Source organism: Vigna radiata, unplaced genomic scaffold (assembly GCF_000741045.1).
Source record: "Vigna radiata var. radiata cultivar VC1973A unplaced genomic scaffold, Vradiata_ver6 scaffold_349, whole genome shotgun sequence".
In the NCBI taxonomy this organism is placed as follows: Eukaryota; Viridiplantae; Streptophyta; class Magnoliopsida; order Fabales; family Fabaceae; genus Vigna; species Vigna radiata.
This window is the reverse complement of record NW_014541986.1, coordinates 200,352-222,840: the sequence shown is the minus strand read 5'-3', so window position 1 is coordinate 222,840 and position 22,489 is coordinate 200,352. Positions and strand designations below refer to the sequence as shown.

The window sequence follows — 22,489 nt, the reverse complement described above, 5'->3', positions numbered from 1 at the left end:
TAATATTTGTAACGTGTGTTGATTATTCTAAGAATGTTAATACTACTAATCTTGAAAGAGTCTATTATTCCTTACTTTATCTTTTTCATAAATGTGAAATTCTTAATAATTTCTTAATCATTATTAACCTTAATATTGTTTTTATAAAACGACAGTTACTAAAAATCCAACACCTTATATGGTCAATTGTATTAATCAATTTCAAAACAAGTTAACATCAGTATAAGTTATTATTAAAATTGTATTTTTTGTGTGTAATTGTTATCTTAGAAAGATTTACTTAATAATTTAGTTATACTTATATATTTTACTTAATAATTTAGTTATTGAAATGATACTGTAACCACAATAAAATATAAAACTTTGGTTATTTATATAACGATATTATAAAATTGATCGCATTGAATTATCCTAAAAAAGACTATAAATATGCATAAATATAATTATTTGAAAATTTAACAGTAAATCTTCATTTTAATAATGGAAGACTATATTGTTGTCATTAACTAAAATCAGATAAAGATTTTGCTCTATACAAGTAACTATGCAGTATTATTTTTCAAAATATTCACATCAAAATATTTTGATTGATATAAAGTTCCAATAAACAGTAAAATACAACAAATATTAGAAAATAATATATTATACTATATATAAAAATATTTACATTTTAGTACTAACATCCTCTACGTGATCAATATTACTCTTCAGACATAAACCAATCATACTCTTCAGAGCATGCTCTGATAACAACAGTTACCTAAATTTGAAATTTGAAGAATATATAAGTCGAACTACCAATTCAACTTTCTTTTACTAAAACAAATTAATTGAATGTGAATCTATCGAAAAAAAAAGAAAATCATTCTCATTTCTTAGAGATTGATGACATTTTCATCTTATGAACATAAATTGTCTAATATTCTTCAGTAGAATTCATTTTATTACATGTGGTAAGTGCTCACAAACAAGTCATGGTACATTATCAGAAAATAATGAAAAAACAAGAACCATTAGATACAGACTCTTTGATCAGTTAATGAAAAAGTAAGAAATGAAAATGAATTCATAACTAAATGACACAACAAAAATAGAAAAATAAAATGCCAAAATAAGAGAGCCTGTTACATGACAGTGCTGCCTGATGTCCATAATCTCACAAGCTGAACCAAGTCTGAGGTTGTGTTTTCCAATTATTTGTAACTAACTGCTATTCAAACCTTGAATGCCACATCTGTACAACTTATTTAACCTTTGTGTTTGTTTTTTTTTCTGAAATTGTTCTATGCATTGCAATTTGTCACATTCGAAAAGCAATATCAGCTAGAAATTGTGTGTCAGATGGAAAATGAGTTGAAAATGTTGCAGTTTGAAGCATATTTTATAACTCAATTCAACTCAGTGAGCTGTGCTCTCCTTTCTGCAGCTTTTTTTCTGATAAAAATGCCCCACCTTAAAGCAGCTTTGAGCTTAAGCCACCCCACTACAGCTTTCCCTGAAGGTTTCCCCTGATCCTCACCGAATGAATGATACATCTGAGGCTCATACTGAAGGCTATAAGCGTAACAACCCTCATTAGAATGACCAAGATTCCCTGTCATGTTCACTCCAGCATTGATTGTCTTAAGTAACCTCTGCATATCATCACTCTCCAACATCTCTGAACTCCTCAGACGGAGTTCTTCTGCCACAATGTCTTCCAACCCTTGTCCACTTCTTGGCCGGGACCAATCTCCGGCGAAATAAGTGCCAGCATTTTCATGATTTTCACCTGTTATGTAGTTCATGCTGCCATTCAATGATATCTCAGACTCAGTTAAAGATGTGCCTACCATCTGACTGTCAGATCTCCCGAATAGATAGTCAGTCAAACCGGGACTGGCTGAGTAGTTATTTGTTATCTGCGACTGTTGATTTGGTTCAGAGGAGACATATGACACCTTGTTCTTTGCTGAGGAATACTGTTGCTCTGGGAAACTGTTATGGTTCATTATCTGAGTGGCCAAAGCTCTTGATCCCTTTTTCGAATTAGTGAGCGAATTTAAAACTTTTCCATCGTATTCTACAACTTGGTCCCAATTGTCATATGCTTTCTTCACCAGGGAATCCACAGACATCTGTAAATCAAACTCTGAATAAATGAGCTAATGTAGTTTACAAGACATGTCAATCACATACTACAAATTCTGTTTTCAGTTATCACAAAATTAACCTTCTGATTTGGAGTAAGTGATTCCAAAGAGAAGAATTGGCCATCTGCAATGAGGCCTCTCAGCTGGTATATATGGTCGAATACAATGCCTGCTGTATTGGTTTCGTCGGTGTAGTAAACAAAGAGCTTGCCACCCAAGACACATGTCTTGGCATGCTCCACAGTATTCTCCCACATTCTATTGGACATTCCACTACCAAGTATCTGCATCAAAGATGGAAAATTGTGAAGTTTGTAGGAATGAGTACTTTTGGATTAGACAACAATGATATGGATGCTTTTGCAATAGTTATAGAGTTCTTACACTTCTTAACTTCTGTGGCTCGCGGACAAGAAGTCGTAGGAAGTCTTCTACAGTTACTATTTTTGCTTGAATCAACTTTTTGTGAAGTGCCCCATCCTTAGCTATACGATCCAATCTCCAAACTTCATCATTCAAAGCAGGTGGATAATGTTTCTTGTATACTGCAAGTTGAAGAAAACAATTTGTTTAGTTGCTGAAAACATTGTTGCCTTGACAAACTATGCAAGTAAACAAACAAACTTTACAGAGACAAACTTTCTATGTTCATTATGCATTTAGCTGGATACAGAAGGTTAACATCCATGAACATGTCATCCGACAAAAACATTACAGTTTGAATAGTCATAAGCAAAATATATGAAGTATTAGAAAACTCACATTCTCCTCTGTGATCTTTAACAGCAAAGGCTTCGGTCTTTCCCTCGCGAATACGAATCTCCTCACAATAACCAGGAGCAACCTTAACACCAAGCCGGAATTTTCTGCTTCTTATCCAGCTAGAATTGTCAGTAAAAGTAAGCTCACCTAAGGTTCCTACCCCTTCCTTCAGACTAACCTGCAAATCTCCAGTTAGAAGTGGCCTTTTTCCATCACGCTCCTTTACCTCATGGCCTTCAAAGTGCTCTTTTGTCCAATCATCATCCACTTCCTCATTGAAGTCACCTTCAAGCACCACCACATTCAATTTAGCAACAGATTCTGGTCCAACACGAACCACACTGCCAGTGTTGGGATCCATTAACACAACATGGATTGCAGATCCTTGCTCTCCCTCAACCTTTCCCCCAGTGAACAAATGAGGCGGCATTCTTGTTCTGAACTGAAGCTGCAGATTCTTCGCCACTGGTCCTTCTATTCTTGGTGGCTGAGATCTGACAATCAAAACGTAATTGATAAAATCATTGATAAGGTATGATATTATTCAATTGAATATCAGTCATCAGCTATCAGTATCGTGCTAAACATACATTTATAACTCGAAATCAAGACTTTCCAAAATCCAATTTCACAGGGAAACACACCTTTCAGCCAATTTATCATGGCCCAATTTTGCCAAAGCACGCTCCACTTCTTCACTGACCTACAAGGTCATGGTGTTTGAAGGATTAACATATTAACCTTATATAACACATTTATATATCTTGATCAATAGGATCTTTACTAATTCAGGTACCTCTAGCTTTCTTCTAAATGAAAGTAACAAACATACTATTGAAATACCAATCTCTAACAAAACCATTAATAGGGTTGTAAATAAACATTTTATAATTGACATATCATGATATCTTTTTCTTTTCTTTTTCACGCAAGGAAATCGAAATCAAAGACTGCAACTAAATTACATATCACGCACTACTTTATTGTCACTTCTTCATCGAAGAAGTGCTCAAGGTTCGAGCAATCACTGGGTCCACTATTATACAGAAAAGTTCTTCATCATTGCAGGTAAAAAGAAAGAAACGTTAAAATTGTGCTGTATAGAATATAAAGAAAGCAAAAAGTAACTCACAATTTTTCTGAGAAGAGGTTCCAAAGATGAGCATAGTCTCTGCAGACTGTCAACCTTTAATGCTTCCACAATCACACTAAACACGATTCGAGTAATATATTGGTGTGAGTGTCACTTAATTTATATTTAAAGGGACAAAAAGTAACTACCAACTAACATACGGCAAATCGAAGATAACCAGCATTGAGAAACAGATTGGGAAATTCATTGGTTGGAAACACTCAAATTAGTTGAAAACACTAAAATGCTAATGAAAGTTTGATATTCCTCTCAAAGACCCAGTGACAAATCTTACATTAATTAGTTTCACAATTAAGAGGAACAAAACATTAATCTTAGAACTGATGTCATGTTATCGAAGATCTAGTAACAGTCTTAACGATACCACCCAAATGGAAATTAATTCAAACACGAAGCAAAATAACCTAATTAAAAGAATGCAACTAATGATAAGCGATCAAAGATTAGAAAAAATGAATATACCTGGCTAAACCGGGTAGTTTTGGTTTCTTTGGATGTGTAAGACGATGCTGTGAATCGTCAGCCTCATCAACTAGCTCGTACCCTCTTTTCTCCACTCTGTTGTTCTTGGAACTTTCCATTTCTAGAAACTTATCCAATACCAATGATATCGGTAGACACTATCTAAATTTAGAAAGCTGGTCCTTTTCTTAGGGATCCGTAGGACAGGTGCAGCCAAGAACCTTCCCAGAAGAAGCACAAGAGTAGAGGGCAAAAGTCTTGGAACCAAAACATAAACTAAAACTTGAATTCACAAACACATAGGAAGAAGAGGATGTTTATTTTTTTGTTTGACATCTGAGGATCTAAGATTACGACAAGTAAAATGTGAAGGCTGTAGCATAGATCTACATTAATTTACACTTCATTTATGTTGAATAAAAAAGTACAAAGGGTTCCTTAGATTAGAATATATAATTGATATTATTGATGATCACAGCTGTATTGGATGTGTGCATGAACATTGGAAAATGAAAATGAAACCGCGTTTTTTGTGTCTCATTTGTCTTTGACTTTCCATTTGGTGTCGGTGATAAGACAAAATCAGCCCTTTATATGTATCTCGATTACATTTTTCTATTGGCTAGCCCTCCATAAATACTAGTCATGTTTTGTCACCAGAAAGACTCGAGTTTGTGATACGGATCTTCGAAAATTTTGGAGTGTTAAATTTTGTTAGTAATATTGATATATTTTATTTTAATATAATAAAAAAATTATAATTTTAATGTAAAAAAATTAATTTTATATAAATTTTATTAATAATTAAGGTATAATTAAATATGTATTTGATTTTCAATTTTTGTCATATATATTTATTAAATATGGTTGATATTAGAGTTCAACCTGTCAAAGATTCAATCTGTCAAAGATTTAACATAACAAGTATGAACCACTTCTCAACATTGAAGAAGTTACACTTTTCGGTCCTCCTATATTCTTAGGAGAAGGTTTTCTTTGTTAGAGTGACAATGTGGATATAAAACATTCATTACTTAAAAAAAATACAACTTTGACATAATCACGAAATAAAGAATAACTCGAAAAAAATATTCATTTATTTAATATCTCAAAATTAAAACCCCGCATAAATAAACATTGTCTTAAAATATTTCAAAAACTTTTATGATTTTTTCATGCATTTCCTTATTTTAAGTCTCAATAGTTTTATCTATATAATATCTTCTACTCTCTTATAATAACACGAATTATACGATTGTCGTACAAACACAAACAAGTAATGGTGAGCTAACAAAAAAACAATACAAGATGATAATAACCAACAACCATACTCATCCACACAACTCAAAACATCATATTCAATCCAGACAATCAACCACATTCTCATTACATGAAAACACATTACCACCAAGTAATATCAACAATATGTCATTCTTTCGTAACCTACCATCACACCAAGTACTCATTTCTCATGTCTCACACAGACGAAAGAAACAACACCATAACATCCATTTTCCACTACCTGACACAGGCGAAAAAGGACTCTTTTCCACTGTCTCACATAGGCAAAAGGAACAACACCTTAATCTCCCTTTTCCACTACCTCACACGAGCAAAAAGGACCCCTGTCCACTGCCTCACATAGGCGAAAGGAATAAAACAATATCCTCCCTTTTCCACTACCTCACATAAGCAAAAAGGACATATTTTCATTGCCTCACACAAGAAAAAGGAGCAAAACTCAACTTTACAAGTTATAAAGAGAAGACATAACAACCACACGCATCTTCCAACCTCACACTAGACAACCATCTGTCATACAACAACAACAACAACAACAAGCATAACATACAACTCCACCTTCCAACACCAACTGGACCGACGAGTCATCACACCACTAAGCAGCTCAACCAACAAGAAGCAACCTAGCCATGTCCAAACATAACACAACAACCAACCACACCACTCAACAACGAAACAACACAACACGACCAACATCACAAACAGCTCGACCAACAACATAAACAGCTTGACCAACAACATTAACAGCTCGACCAAAGTAAAAAATACCCTAGGCTAACCTCCAAAACCCATACACCGAGTTCCAGAACCTCAAAACTAAGGTCCCCAAACAACCCGCTCAGCCCAACCAAACAACCCAACAAAGCCACACAATCTAGCTCGGTCAACTTGGCCAAACAACCCAACTCGACCAAACAACTCATCTCGAACTACCCGACCAACACATCTCAACTAGGCCAACCAACACAATTCGGACAACCCAGCTCGACCAACATAACTCAGCCAACTCACGACCCCAGCCCGACCAAACACGACAACAAGTCTAAACCATCCAGAATCAAGTAAAACAACTCGATAGATACTTAAAAAAATCATAGTTATAGGTAAAACAGCTAAACACATGCTTCCAACATCATAATAACAATTTTAAATACACAACACATGTTTCAAACATCATACTAATAATTAAAACTAACATAGCACAACCTAAGAACAAAATGGAAAACAAATTTAAACAATCCATAATCCTGTTTTAGCAACTTTGTAACACTAAGATAACATTATTATCAAAGTTAAACAATCCAAAATCATGTAAAATAACTCGGTAGTGCATAAAAACCTCATGGCAACAGGTTAAACAACTTAGCACAAGACCAAATCATCATGACAACATGTTATACCACTCAACGCACCACAAAAAACAACATGGAAGAATACTGAAGCAATATGACAACACTACCAAACAGTCCATAATCATGTGGAACAACATGGAGTAGTACTAAGGCAGCACGACCAATGAAATAACCTAACAATTTTAATGTAAAACATCATAACCAAGTGAAACTCAATACAGTTTAATGGAAATAGTTTGAATCCCAGTGAAAAGCATCCCCATTTAAACATGCAACATAGACAAATCATCTCATCACTCAATGCATGAACAATTAGTATAAAAAGGATGAACAATTAGTATATATTTGCTTTATAGAAGACTTGAACTCACCACCCCAAGTTCTAAACATACACCCGAAACCAAATAGACTATAACATTTATATTGTCAACCGCATTCACAACAATTATTACAAACATAAATACATATCACACATCCACATACAACAAAATAATAAAGAATTAAAAAATTTATTATGCACATAACAAGAAACGAACACATGACCACCAACTCATAATTAGGAGGTCTAATCATCTATGTCACCCTTCACTTTTGTATAACTCATCCTTTCTTATTTTAATCCATGACCTCCTTGCCTTTACCACGTTTCTAGATATTTATTTTTCCTAGGTCTTACAATGGAAATATACATAAAGCCCATGCACTATTAGTTGTGACAAATCATCACTTGTGGTGATATAAAGATCTCATCCCCTAAAGAGGATTGTGATGAGGAAGAGCTCAACCACATGCATAAAGTAATATGCACTCTTATTTTTCACTTATCCAAAAATGAGTATAAAAAGGTTTGCAATTTGAAGACTACTAAAAGAATATAAGACTCTCTGATCATCAACTATCAGAGTAATGAGGATGTGCAACTTTGAAAAGTTATCATCTTCACATGTTAATATATGTTTGTGCAATTTTAAAAAATTGTTTGTGAAATAAACCTTTAATGGTATTGTTACTCAAAGCTTTATGTATTCTAAGTTGAACAAAAACATTCTTTATTTTTATTTCAACAAACTAGAAGAATGTATAAACCTTCATTAGTGCATAAAAATCTTTCTATACCTATTAAAAAGGGTTTTTTATACCCATTGTAGAACCGATATACAAGCAGAAAGTATAAAAAATATTGTCTTTTTATACCAGTTTCAGAAATGGTATAGAAAGTGCCACTTTTTATACCGGTTAATGTTATAACTGGTATAGAAAAATCTTTCACCATCCAAAATCATTGAACCTCCTTCTTGCCTTGTTAAAGAAGAAAATTTTGTAGGTCTGCCACAACAAAACACAACCGTTGAACCCATATCGCACGCCAACAAACACAAGCATCTCTATCACAACGCAGATCAAACTTCTAAGATGCAAAACCACACCTGCAAAACGTGTCTCTATCCATTGAAGATTTGAAACCGCGAGCAACTATGAACACAATAGTGTGTGTCACCTGAAAAAGCAAAACCAAACTAGAAATTACAAGTTCCTCGCGATCCAAAAGAACGACACTAGAAAACCCGTCAATGCAGCACCTGAACATTGTCATCACCACTGCAAAAGAGAAAGACCTCTGCGTCACTGTTGTGAACCACCATTGGTGTAGTCACGTACCACCACGACTCCTTCACCAATACACCAACAATGCGACTCCTTATACTTTTTCTTTGTAAAACTTTTTTACATAGGAGTAGTTTCCTTCTAAACAATATTAAAGTTTTAGTTAAAAATGATTGTTTTTCAAATAATGTTTAAGTTGTTTAAGTTTTAGTCAATAATAATTAAGTATTCAAACAATACTTGAATTATTTAACAATAATTAAGTTCTAAATAATATTATGTTATAACTTTTTAGTATTAACCGTAAATTTTAGAAAATTCAATCCAAGTCCAAATCCAAATTATTTTTTATAAAAACAATTAATATTTAGAATATATTTTAAATCCAAATCCATTTTTAAAAAATTGAATTGGATTTCCAAATCCATATTTAGTATAAATCTAAAATTTCAAACTTAAATCTAATTTTTTTTTTTCAAAAAATAAAGTAAGTATTTCATCCAATACATAAATATATAAAATATAAATAAAAATATAATAATATTACTATTTAATAATATGAGAGATTAAAGATGAGAAACTGTCCTCACCATTTACATGTAAAAACTACTAATAACATGTGATTAAAGTCCCTAAGTGAAGTAGCACATCATTCATTAATTCAATATAAAATCCAAGACCCAAATGGATGGTGGCATCAAACTGTGAAAAGAGTGCCGCCTTTGGCTGATTTAGGAAACACAATAGTCTTTTTCTTTTTGACACAAAAGATAGTAGCTCGACATAAGTTGTACATTCATGTCTTCTTTATTAATGAACAAACATAATGGTTTTGGAATTACCTAAAAAGTATTAAAGAAAATTTTGAATCATATGACCTTGTGGAAAACAACTGCACTAACACCTGGTCTTAAAATCTTCATATATCTTCTAACTATCTAAATTTTATTTAAACACGTGAAAGAAACATATAAAATAGTTACAACCATTACATTTATATATTTAAAAAATACATGTAAAACTTACAACCATATTTGCTTAAAATAACATATAAAAATAGGGACATGTTCTTTTTCATATTTATGATAATTCATTCTTGTAATTTTAGATTATTAGAGTTATTTTTAATTCTCTTATAATATTCTTTAATATCTAAAATGTATAAATTATCTTGTTTTTTTTAATGTCTTTCACTTTTTTTAGTTTTTCTTTTGTATATTTTCCTTTAAATATTTTTATTTATATTTTATCAGTTGCTTGTATTTATTTTTTCGATGTTCATCTTTTCTATAGATTCCTCTTGAATTTTACACGGAACATAATTGATTTTAATGACTGATTCAAAGACCAAAATCAGTGGTTGATAAACCAAAATTATTGACTAATTTAAAGACCGATATTAATAACTAATTAAATGATCAATTTCAATTACTAATTATTATAATGAATTTGACTAGCTATTTTTTTATTACTAAAATTTCGTAAAAATCAGTCATGGATAGAGACAACAATTTTCCGTTACTAAATTTAATCATTATTTATCATTATTGACTAAGGTTTTTATTATTATCACTATTGGTTGGTTTTATCTTCCAATTTTACATAAGTTACTATAGAATAAGGATGATAATATTTTAACAATTTTTTTATAATAAAACACTTATTATTATTTTATTTGTCTGTTTCAATTTATTTTTAAAAAATATTTGAAACCAAATTGTCAAAAAGAAAATTGTTAAAAGAATTTTTTCATAGAACAATATGTTACTAATCTAGATACTAACGCACCATCCTTTTAGGATGTTGCTAAAACCTACTATTATTAATTTTGTAGTTTCTTATTCTCAATGTTTAACTTTCTCCCTTTAATTAATTTGTGTGTGATGATTATTAATATTAAAATAATTATTTTTTGAGTTAATTAAGACAACGGTGCTTATAACTGAGTTTCTAAACTCCGACCAACAACGGTTCTCTCTTGCTTTTCTAAACCAAAACGTAACGAAAACTTAATTTTGAAATTTGAATTTCGAATAACGGAGGGAGCCTCTGATGTTGAACAAAACCAACCTTGTATTGCTTGCAAATGGGTCCACCAATGTCATTTTTCATCTCTCTGTTTCCGTTCATCAACAGAGCCTCTGTTTTCCATGTCAGCAAATTTTGAGTTTTTCCCGCCCCAAACCCAAATCAGACGCCACAACCTTCTACTATAAATAATTCCAAACGCCGTAACATCATCAACTCATAATCACTCACACGCATCTCATCTATTCTCGCAATTCAGAATAAGATATGGAAGAACCCGTCATCGAACAGTCCTCCTCTGCTGCTGCTACTGCTTCATCTGGTACACACTATCTCACTCTTACACCTTTCTTTCTACTTTTTCACCCTACAATAACAATTTTGAAATGGGTTTGTTCTGTTTTTGTTTATGGTTCAGGGAACACTGCCAGACCCAGGCTTCAAAAGTATGCGCTTCGCTCTGGCAATAAATCCAAGGAAGACAAATCAGATAACACACCCAATTGCTCCAATCCTTATCAATCAAAGAGGTAAATTGCTTTGCTTTTACTTTAATTTTCAGACTCGCTGAAAAGAGAAACTAATTTATTCATCTGCAATTTACAATGTCATCTGGGCATAAATTGTTGTTTAAGACATTAATGATAGCTACCTTAATTTTTTGAGAAAAAGTATGATGATTAACTTACAAGTTACATGGACAGTTTAAATGTTTCTAGAACTGCTACAACTAACAAACAGTTTTTAAAGAACTTTGTCTAATCGCTAACACTTTATTATGGGTTTCGGTTCTGTTAAACATTGAGTTCAAAACAGATAATTTTCATAATTTAAACTAAAATTTATGTTCTTTGTCGCTTAGAAATGTGAGGAATATGAGAAATTATGATTGGAGGAGTCAATTTTGATATATATGTATGTCTTTAAAAGAGTTACAGTGTTCTTTTCAGGGGCAGAAGTTTGGGTGCTTCGAGTGTAAGTAAAAGTGTGAGTGTTCTAGATTTTTCTGGCAAGGAGAAGTCTGGTAGTGCCAAGCCACCCAGAAGGCTCTCAATTCCTGCCAAAGCACCAGCCACTTCGAGGCCGAAGCTGGGTGGCAACATTACCCCAATCTCCGAGACTAGAACTGGGAGGAGTGCTTTAGGTCAAGGCAGAAGCAAAACACCCATTTCTGACATTTCCAAGACAACAAAGTTAAACCTTCTGACTTCGGCTTCATATTGGTTGAACCAGATTAAGCTCTCTGAAACTGCTTCTAAGCACTCAATTTCACTTGCCTTCTTCAAACTAGCTTTGGAGGCAGGATGTGAGGTACTGCCTAAATCAAATAATCAATACACAATTGTTTATGGATCTGACATGGCATATTGGCAAACTTGTGTGCGAATGCAGCACCTTGTATGTTTGCTCTAACTGAGCCAATTTTTGTAATGATTTATTTTTCTTTGAATGTGAATCACAGCCTCTCGGGCCAATGCAAGAAGAGCTAAAATCTTATGTGAGAAGACATCAACTTGACGATGGCATTGGTGAAACTGTGAAAGCATTGTTTGAGAGGTATAACATATCAGAAAGCATGGAGCAGTTGCAGTTGTCTGAAACTATTTCACATGCGCCCGAAGAGGGAACTCGGTCTTCTGATGATGATGTCCATAGCTCTTCTTCTACCACTGAGAGTAGAAAACTGAAACCCAGGAGCTTAAATTCTACCAAACTCACACCTTCAACAGAGTCAACAAAGAATCAAAAGAGTAATCTTGGATCCAGTTTGAGAGGGAATTTGAGCACCAGCACCAACACCACAACTCCAAGGCCTTCTCTAGACAAAAGGAATAATAGGTTGGTTAAAAAATCTGAGAAGCCAAGCAAGCAAGAATCAAACAAGGAAAAGGGCATGGTAAAGAAACAGGAAAAGAAATCTAATGTCAAAGAAGGCAAGTTCCCAAATGTGCAAAGCAATATGTGTTATGCTTTATCTATGATACATTGTAGCAATTCTTTTAGTCTAACACTTCCCATAATTCTTTTTCTGCTCACAGCTGCAGCTAGCGCACCAAAGAGCAACAAAGAAAATATGGTATATATGTCTTGCTAAGTAACAATTCTAATTTTCTTTTAAATTGTCGATGTAGTAAAATATATAGCTTATGTTTTTTCTTTCTCTAATCTTGTAGCAAACTCTAAGCACTGAAGAGATCAGCGTGGCAGAAGTCGTGTGAACAATCTGCAGTTTGCATTTCTGAATTTTTGTGATTCTGTGTGGAGCGTGCTTTTGTATAGGCTGCATTTCTCTTCGCTTGGTCACTTGACATATTTTTGTGTTAGTGTCATGTTACTATTATCATACACTTGTTAATCAAACCATACTGCATCGAATGTTGTTGTTTGTGTCTATAAATGTTTCTATACTGTATGTGAAGGGTGGAGATTTATTCCACAGAAACAGTATTTTTCTTCTGTATTAATTATTTTAATCTCGCAAATCAATGTTAAAGTGAGTATATTTTTCTGATCCTTTATGTGAATTAATGTCAAATGTTAAATGATATATGCTCATTACCCAGGTTAGGTGACATTTACATGCTATAATAACAGCCAGCGTCGGGAAAATCATTGTAATTTATGCTAAATATTTGTAACGTGAATAAAGATTCTTAAAATATAATTTCGAAATTTTAAATACTTAACCCTTTTTCAGCTTGAATTTGAATTGTTGCACCTTATGAAATTCGGATGCGTTAATTAATTGAACCCATTTTCCTTCTTCTGCGGCACTGTCAATATCAACTGTGAAAATGAAACTGATTTATGAACACCTAAAATATTGATCATTTCCTGATGTATATTTATAGAATAAAAGTTATATATTTATAGAATATATAATGTGATGAAATAAAACAGATAAAAAAAGTAAGTATTTAATATATATATATATATATATATATATATATATATATATATATATTCTATGTATTATATTGAAAGTGAGACAACTCAATTCTTTGATGGGTTAGAAGTGACGTTGTTCAATTCCAAAATGAAACTATTATTGTTTTTTTAAAATTATAAATAAATAAGGAAATTAAGAACAAATTAATATAATAAAAAATAGAAAAATATTCTTTAACACTAAATTAGTGTATAAACATTTAATATAAGGTTAAATATGTTTTTCTTCCTTAACTTTAAGTGGAAATTGGAATTAATCTCTCTTCAAACTTTTGGTCTAAGTTAGTCCCCCAACTTTAGAAATGTATGAATTTTGTCCTTTTAACCAAATTTTGTTAACTTTATTTGATGTTTCAAAGGCATTTCTCACTTAAAATTGAAGTAAAAATGTGTCATACAATGTAAACAATCCAAATGCTATCATAAAACGTGCTTCAAACATCAAATAAACCTAACAAAATTTAGTTAAAAGGATTAAATTCATACATTTCTAAAGTTGGGGGACTAAAATAGGTCAAAGTTTTGAAGAGGGACTAATTCCAATTTTCACTAAAAGTTTAAGGACCAAAAACATATTTAACCATTTAATATATACTTAGAGAGAAAAAAATGACAGGTATGGTATGGTTGCCTCACTAGTTATGGATTGAGTGGCATAGAATCAATGTGTTATGGTAATTGTTGAGTCAGATTTCGAGGATGATGGAACAATCACAAATTTTTAAAAATCTTAAGTATCACTCATAATCAAATTTACAAACAAAGTGTGCTTATCAGGTATTGGGCCATGATTACGATTATGCAAATCACAAGTCCATTTCGAAAACTATAAATATGAGTCTAAGATAATTACATTTATTGTGAATTTAAGATTATACTGTGATAACAGATCAACAATATAATTGACTTGAGCGTTAGAGTGTCTTTGAGAGGTACCTGTCTGTGCAATTTGCAATGGTGTCTTTGAGAGGTACATACATGCTCAATTTGCAACAATGATTGAAGACGACGTTGAGAGACTTGGAGAAAAAGTGTGAAGGAGTGTTTTGATTGTGATATTCGACCCCACATCCGAAACAAACATCTTTGTCACGAATTTTGTTTGACTTATTAATGTGTTAAATTATGGCAAAGCACACTGGAAAGTCTCGTGGTGATTTGTGGGGGCAGTCAACAGTCCCTGTAAGTTGCCGGGGCGTTACACATATCACTACATAAGCATTCATCCTAATGCTTCTAAAAATAACTATTTTTCTCTCCCTATACCAAATAGCTATGCTCATGACTATAATCTTCTTGATATTTCTACTATTGTGTTCAATATTGATGAACAAACTGATGCTAACATACCTAATAATTCTATTCCTAATTTTGCCTCTGACTATGTTTCACATGATTTAGTTTCTCCCGATTCTAACTGTAACAACTTTGATCATGTCATTGACATAAACATGCTTCTTATCTTCATGATTTTAGAACCAATAATGTTGTGAGATATCCTATTGAGAATTATTTAGATTGCAGTCATCTTTCTTCCCATTTTAATAATATTATCATGTCCATTTTTTCTTCTAATGAATCCCAAAGTTACGCACATGTTCAAAAGATCCCCAATGGGTTTAAGTCATGGAGGACGAATTGAAATCCTTAGAAGCCAATCAAACTTGGATCATCAATAACTTACACCCTGGAAAAACTGTCATCGTTGGGTATGCAAGATTAAACACAAATTTGATGGATTTGTTGATCACTTCAAGACAAGACTAGTTGCAAAGGGCTAGATCTAACTTGAGGGTCTTGACTTCTTAGACGCATTTGCTTCTGTTGCCAAGCTCACAACCCTCTGGCTATTGCTTGTTATTGTCATATCTCACGATTGGATTATCAAACAACTCCATGTCAATAATGCATTCCTTCATAGTGATTTCTAAGAGAAAGTTTACACGAAGAACTCAATAATACATTGTTAGTGTAAACTAGTTTATTTATACGGTAAAAAAAATTAAGAAATCACAATTGTTTGACTTTTAAATTAATCATCATAGAAGTCAATAATCTTATTATCTATATTAATCAAACAATTTTAAATATTGTTTTAGATTTTGAGTAACTACAATAATTTTTTTATTCTTTAGTTAGTGCTCTTACATTAATTCTTTAATTAATATAAGAATTATTACATTTAAAGGATAACAATTTTTGTGTTGTATTCTTTGAAAAATTACAATATGAAATACTATTATTATATTAAATTTTGATCACCAATAAGTTAAATTTTAATTATTAATTTTAATTGAGTAATATTTAATGTCATATGTAAGAGGTTAGGTCATTTATCTAATTAAAGAGGAAATTTGTCTTGATCATTTTTAAGAGATTAGGTCAAAACATAATGAATTATCTCATTTTATCACTATTATAAAAAAACTCATGTTCTTAAAATAAAAAACATTAAACTTACTTATAATAATTTATCTTTTTATATTATGTATAAAAATTAAATATTCATAAATAATGTTACGAAGATAATTTCTGGAAATTACTTTTTAAAAAAAAAATATACACAAACTTATTAAATGAAAGAAGAAATGGAAAATTAAAATGGAGATGCAGGGGATCGAATCCTGTACCTCCCGCATGCAAAGCGGGCGCTCTACCATTTGAGCTACATCCCCTAAGTGAAATTTAATTTTATAAAATTTTATTTGTTTAAAACTATATATCTTGTTCTAATCTAAGGTAAAAGCTACCAAAAATTGCTTCATTCAAATTTAATTATAGATAAGAATGAATTATTCATCAGAAATTAAAATATGAATTATGACAACCTTTATCACAGTAATTTGTTTGATTTTAATTCAAAGTTATTATTGAATATAATAACTTTGTTTGCCTTTTTTTTCTACAGTAATTTATTATACATAATAAGAGACCCATAAGAATATAATTTATGTTGACGTATAGTTAAAATATAAACTATAACATTCTTTATCACATATGTTAAATACTTCATATTCAAAACCAAAACAGAGTATGTACTCATTACATAATTTCGAGTAACTCAAGACATCTCAAAGGAATGTAAAACATAACATCTACTTTGAACTAAGTGAAGGATTTTAATGATTTTTTTTTTTAAATTTAAAGAATCAAAATATTCGAAAAAAATTATTATTAGATAAATTTGACATTATACACTCCATTTATTTAATTTAGGAAATTTCTTTTAAATACAAAAAATTGTCCTTTGTAGATAAAAACACAAGTCTTAATATAAGGAGAAAAAAATTAAGTGAAATTTACTTAAAAAGTAATAAAATGTAAATTTGTGTGTTTTTCTAAGGTTTTTTAAAATTGTTATATATTAAAAATATAAATATAAGTTTTTTTAAAACAATTTCACTTCACAAAAATGCATTAGATGTTTTAGATCAATCGTTGAAGAAACTTAAAGTAGAATATCATGGCATACATGTATAAACATCATAATATGACATTTCTTTGGGAAAATTTTATGTTTTTTACACACTCTAATTCACAATGCTTTATTTGTTGTTTCTTGCTTATTCAGCGAGCACAATAGAGTTAGAAAGTAAATAGAGGTGGAGAAAAAAATTATAACCTGCAATATTTAATCAAAACTTCAATTTTTTATTAGTTGTTTATTATTTAATGAATTGAGTAAATTGTTATTATATACATAAATGTTAATATATATATATATATATATATATATATATATATATATATATATATATATATATATATATATAGTATGTAGGGGGTTTGTATGTGATGTTAAAGAGTTTAAAATGAGTTTATATTTAGTTAGGATATTAAATGACTGTTATAATTGTTAATAAGAGTTTTCAGTGTGCAAATAGAACAATGTGTGAGGTAGAGTTTGTGTGAAATATTTTCTTATCTAGGAGCATTTATGGGAAGCTAATGTTATTTTATATATTTTCATGATTTTGAGTGCATAATTGACTTGTAAAGTATTGAATGACTGGTAATTATATATAAGTTTGGATGGAAAAGGATTGAAATATTTTGTGTATATTCATCTATGTGAATTGATGTGATTGTATTTTAAGTGAGCTAAATTGATATGTGTGAGACTATTGATGTTGTATGTTTTTTATGTTAGCTATGTTCAATTTATATTTCTATGAGGGTGTATGTACCTTTAAACTCTTGGTTGAGTTGACTTAAAAGTGGGGCATGCATGTAAATTTTGGTTGTTCAATAGTGCAAAATTAGTTTATGACAATTTTTTTTATGAGTTATAATCACCCAATATAATAAATGACATAGTGGCATAATTGTAAGTATGATAAGATTATTTATGCCGATTGTCATTATAACTAGTATAAAAGTTGACTTGTAATATTTTCATAATAAATTAAAAGATTTTATATACTGATTGTACCTAGACTTGACATAGAAAGTTTGGGCAGTGATATTTTTGTAATAAATTATAAGACTTTCTATATTGATTATATCTAAAATCGGTATAAAAGGTGGTCATGTGTCATTTTTGTAATATATCATAAGACTTTCAATGTCGATTTGTCATCATAGTATACCCCCAACCCTTTTTGCATTGTTTTTCTCTTTGCTAATGTGTTCTCCAAACACTCTTCTTCTTAATATTCTCCTTACTCTCTTAGAAAACTCTAGCACACACATAACCTGAACTGTTAAAGGACGGTGGACACCTTAAGCAACGACTAGCCGATGGTGAAGGGTGTGCAACATTAGAGATTTGATGGAGGCATGACTATCAGTTCTCTATGTTGTGGTTCAGGTTCTCTAAGTCAAAGTTTCCAAAATCTTAACATGGGAGATTTGTGTCATTGGTAATGACCTTGGGCATAGGGGAGCATGTGACGACGCTTTGGTTGTAGGAGAGATGAATGATGGGGTGCTGAGCGAAGGTCACTGCGGTGGTGGAGATTTAAGAAGAAGGAAACCCTTGTACGAGGAGGGAGAAACTTAATGTTTGTGATGTCGATGAGTCACCAGTTTTAGCAAGGCTGAGCGACAACAACTAGATACTGGAAGGAGGAAGAATCCTCACACGAGGGAGGGTGGGTCGACAACTATCCCTTGAAGAAGAAGTGGTTGTCGTAGGTGAAGAAGAAGAAGAAGCCATTGGCGTTGGTGATTCTACTTTGGGCACGATGAATAACAACGATTCTAGGTTGAGTTACTACTTCGATCCCATTTGAATAAAGAGAGAAAGAGAAAAGTTTTTACTAGAGAAGAAGAAACTCGAATTGAGGGAAGTTATATCGATTATGGAATAATTGATATAGAAAGTGAACTTTTTATACCACTTGTATTTATGCTAGTTTTAGAATTAGCATAGAAAACCTTTTTTTAACTAGCGTAAAAAGCCATCTTTGAGCTAATGGTTGTTCTACCTATGATGGATCATTTTGGTTAGTTTGGTTTGTTTAGCGCACCTTGAATTGGTAACAATGTAATTTTCAAACTAAGAAACATGTAAGAGTTCCTAGATTCATCAAGTGACTCATCTGATACATCTAGCTAGTTTCTTATTTTATGCAGACTCGTTAGACAAATCAAACCTCCACCAAGCGAGCGTCAAAATAGGACTATAAAGATCATCATGACCTTTCACTCGTTGGGTAAGTTAGAGCTCATTGAACGAGCTTAATTTTACAAGCTCCCAAAGCATGAGTTGTTGAGCGAGTAACTTCGTTGGGAAATTGTTAATGTGTTTTGGCTCGTTGGGCGAGTCACCTAATTGTTAAGCAAATACATCCTTAGGGGTAATTTGTTGTAGGAGTTTGTGAATTGTTTTATATTTCTATTTGTGGAGTTGTGGAAATTATAAGTAGGATTTACAATGTTATTCAATGGTTATGGTTTTAAGAGGGGGAAGAAATGATGAAACTATGAAATGATTTGGATAGAGATGTTGTGTGCATTGTATTAATATGGTCCTTCCTAAGAAGGAATGCCATATTATTTAGTTTAGTGTTATGCATTGAGTAATAGTTCATACTATAAAGTCGTTTTAACTCTACTAAACTCACAGACTCATATGAAGAATAGAGTTTAGATGGTGAGAATTGAAAAGGTTCCTATAGCAGGAGTTGGGGCAAGGGACCCCATTTTTGGCAATGCTATATAAATGAATTAACCTTGTCATGGAGGATTGAAACCTGGTAAATTTGGGTCGACCATGACATTTTATTCATGATTACATGACAATGAAAAACATCATGATTACTTGACTTAATGAATAAATATTCTAGAATTGAGTTTAAGCTAGATTGTGTTAGAATTATTATATGTGATGTATTAATGTTAACTCTTTCGCAAGCGTACCAAATCGCTTAAGTAATAAATCGGTAAAACCGAATATCGTTTTCCAAGATACTCGTGTCACACCAAACGATAATATAATTGCTTAACTAATAGAGACTAAAGAACGATTCCATAAAACGAGTTTTGGATGCAATTAAAATAAACATGATGCATAAATCGTGAAGTGAACTTTTGGAGAAAAAACACTTGGAAATGGAATTAGATTTGTAATTCTATAGATTTCAAATGTCATGGAGAGCTTAAGCTTACAATGGAAGAAAGTGAAGACCCAAGAAAGAAGAAAGGAATGCTCCCACACACCCAAGCTAGCCTCCAAGCGTGATTCTGAACTTCACGAGCCATCTATGGCTGAAGGCCCTTTGAGGGGCGCCCAGGCTTGATTTTGAACTTCACGAGATCATGCTTTTGATGTTCTTGGTGTTTTTCCTTAGTTCCAGAACCTTGATTTGGTTGAGGTTCTTCCAAAGCACAGAATAAGTCTACAAAACAAGGGAGTCAGTGATGATATCTCCTTAGTGTAACCTAAACTACAATTATTTACAAAAACAAGATAAAAGAGAAGATTAAGCACCTACAAAAGTCTCTACGTCGTTCAAGTTAATAAGAGAATTATGATCTTTTGGAATAAGATGAAAATAAGTGTTTATGAAGGGAGTATTTCTTGAGAGATGCTAGTTGTATTTATAAAACTAACATAGATTGTGAGCCAATGGTCATATTATAATAGTACTTACCTAGAAAGTATAATAATAATATAATGATAAATAATAATCAATTTACTAAATTATCGAAATTTAATTATAATATGTAAATATAATCAAAATAAATACAAGTTTAGACTCTTCTATAACGAAGAATCTTATTAGATCACACTTTTATGTTTATTGTGTAAAGTAAAAACATATTTATTTATTATAAACGAATAATATTATATCATATTTCTATTATATATTAAAGTAAATATCAAATAAATCTAAACAAATATATGACGGAAAAAGATTTTTTTTTTTTACAACAACAAAAACATAAAAAAAGAATGAGAGAGAGTGACAAACACCTTGGAATGAATATAAAAGTTATTATAATTTAAAAATATTAAGTTATTATAATTTAAAAATATTTTTTTGTGTTGTATTATTTGAAATATTACAAATAAGAAATGTTATATTATAATTTTAATTTTTGTCGTCGATAAATTAAATTTTAATGGGATAATGTTTAATATTATAAGTAGCTACCTCTCAATTTATTTAATTGGATAGAAAATAAGTTAAAATGATACGATGCAACTTTTCTTGATTTTGTTAAGATGTTAGGTCAAAATATAAATAATTATCCATTTTATCACTCTTATAAAAAAATTCATGTTCTTGAAAGAAAATTCATTAAAGTTAAATTTTAAAAATCCATGAATAATGTTACGAAGACAAATTTTGTTTTTGTTTTAAAAAGAAAAACTTAAATTGGAGATGCAGGGGATCGAACCCTGTACCTCCCGCATGCAAAGCGGGCGCTCTACCATTTGAGCTACATCCCCAATCGATTAAAACTATGTAACACTTTTCTTAATCGAAACCTACAATAGATAAAGATCTTATCATACGTATAAGTGAAACATATAGAAACGTCTTTTTGATAAAATAGATTTAGGTTAAATATATTTTTATTCCCTCTTACAAAGGTATAATTTAGTCTCTTTTTAAATTAAGGTATAATTTACTCCTTCAACTTTAGAAAACTCTGGTTTTAATCTTTTTTACCAAAATTTGATAACTTTATTTGTTGTTTCAAACGCGTTTCTCAGTTAACATTGAAGCAAAAATGTGTCAAACAGTGTATACAATCCAAATGCTATAATGAAACGTGCTTGAAATAACAAATAAAGTTAAAAAAATGTGGTAAAAAAGATTAAAACGAGAGTTTTCTAAAGTTGAAGGACTAAATTGTATTTTAATTTGAAAGATGGACTAAAACCAAAATCGCTCCGTAATTAAAAACATATTTAACCCAATAGATTTTATAAAACTTTCCCTTGAATATACTTTTCTAAAATCAACTTTATAGTGACGTGATATATTTCAATGTTTTTACTCTAAAATTAAGTTAATACGTAAATTATAGCATTAAAATTTCTCTTTTTCAAAATTAGTTTCTCTAAATGGAAGAGACATTTAAGTATATATTTGCAGGTGTGGATCTTTTCGAGTCTAAAAAAACCATTTCCCAATGTTAATAAATAGTAAAATGTGATTAAAAAAAACTATTAAGATATTTTTATTATTTTATGGAAAATGATATGTAGACAACAGATTCAGACAACATTTAGACACGCCACAGGTGTCACACAACCATTGGTCCACGTGGCAAGGAGAGAGAAATCT

At 31.3% G+C, this 22,489-nt stretch overlaps 2 protein-coding genes and 2 non-coding genes across 5 annotated transcripts; 1 reads left to right on the top strand and 3 right to left on the bottom strand.

Annotated features, from left to right (window-relative positions):
• Window positions 1–912: 912 nt before the first annotated feature.
• On the bottom strand, window positions 913–4,925 carry LOC106778759 (calmodulin-binding protein 60 E). The gene is made up of 7 exons (XM_014666747.2): window positions 4,510–4,925; window positions 4,027–4,102; window positions 3,539–3,597; window positions 2,895–3,388; window positions 2,517–2,677; window positions 2,213–2,416; window positions 913–2,117 (listed from the first exon to the last, which is right to left on the bottom strand). The coding sequence occupies exons 1-7, from the start codon at window positions 4,626–4,628 to the stop codon at window positions 1,389–1,391; spliced, it is 1,842 nt and encodes a 613-aa protein (XP_014522233.1). The 5' UTR covers window positions 4,629–4,925; the 3' UTR covers window positions 913–1,388.
• Window positions 4,926–10,825: 5,900 nt separating this feature from the next.
• On the top strand, window positions 10,826–13,344 carry LOC106778750. Of its 2 annotated transcripts, none has more exons than XM_014666734.2 (6): window positions 10,826–11,118; window positions 11,215–11,326; window positions 11,735–12,107; window positions 12,259–12,730; window positions 12,836–12,873; window positions 12,971–13,344. In XM_014666734.2, the coding sequence occupies exons 1-6, from the start codon at window positions 11,064–11,066 to the stop codon at window positions 13,013–13,015; spliced, it is 1,095 nt and encodes a 364-aa protein (XP_014522220.1). In that variant the 5' UTR covers window positions 10,826–11,063; the 3' UTR covers window positions 13,016–13,344. The 2 variants fall into 2 exon arrangements, with proteins under 2 accessions (XP_014522220.1, XP_014522221.1); XM_014666735.2 differs by having other exon boundaries at window positions 10,827–11,118; window positions 11,747–12,107.
• Window positions 13,345–16,347: 3,003 nt separating this feature from the next.
• On the bottom strand, window positions 16,348–16,420 carry TRNAA-UGC. The gene has a single exon. It is a non-coding gene; the product is annotated as a tRNA-Ala (tRNA).
• A 5,152-nt stretch (window positions 16,421–21,572) lies between these two features.
• On the bottom strand, window positions 21,573–21,645 carry TRNAA-UGC. Its single transcript has one exon. It is a non-coding gene; the product is annotated as a tRNA-Ala (tRNA).
• Between the last annotated feature and the right edge of the window lie 844 nt (window positions 21,646–22,489).

Bases quoted from the DNA above. Each gene is read 5' to 3' on its own strand.
- LOC106778750 (XM_014666734.2), top strand. From the start codon at position 11,064: ATGGAAGAACCCGTCATCGAACAGTCCTCCTCTGCTGCTGCTACTGCT. The intron at 11,119-11,214 runs GTACACACTATC...TTTATGGTTCAG, and splicing joins TGCTGCTACTGCTTCATCTG to GGAACACTGCCAGACCCAGG. The intron at 12,874-12,970 runs GTATATATGTCT...CTAATCTTGTAG, and splicing joins AGAGCAACAAAGAAAATATG to CAAACTCTAAGCACTGAAGA.
- LOC106778759 (XM_014666747.2), bottom strand. From the start codon at position 4,628: ATGGAAAGTTCCAAGAACAACAGAGTGGAGAAAAGAGGGTACGAGCTA. The intron at 3,389-3,538 runs GTGTGTTTCCCT...TTTGATTGTCAG, and splicing joins CATGATAAATTGGCTGAAAG to ATCTCAGCCACCAAGAATAG. The intron at 2,118-2,212 runs GTTAATTTTGTG...TTTGATTTACAG, and splicing joins CACTTACTCCAAATCAGAAG to ATGTCTGTGGATTCCCTGGT.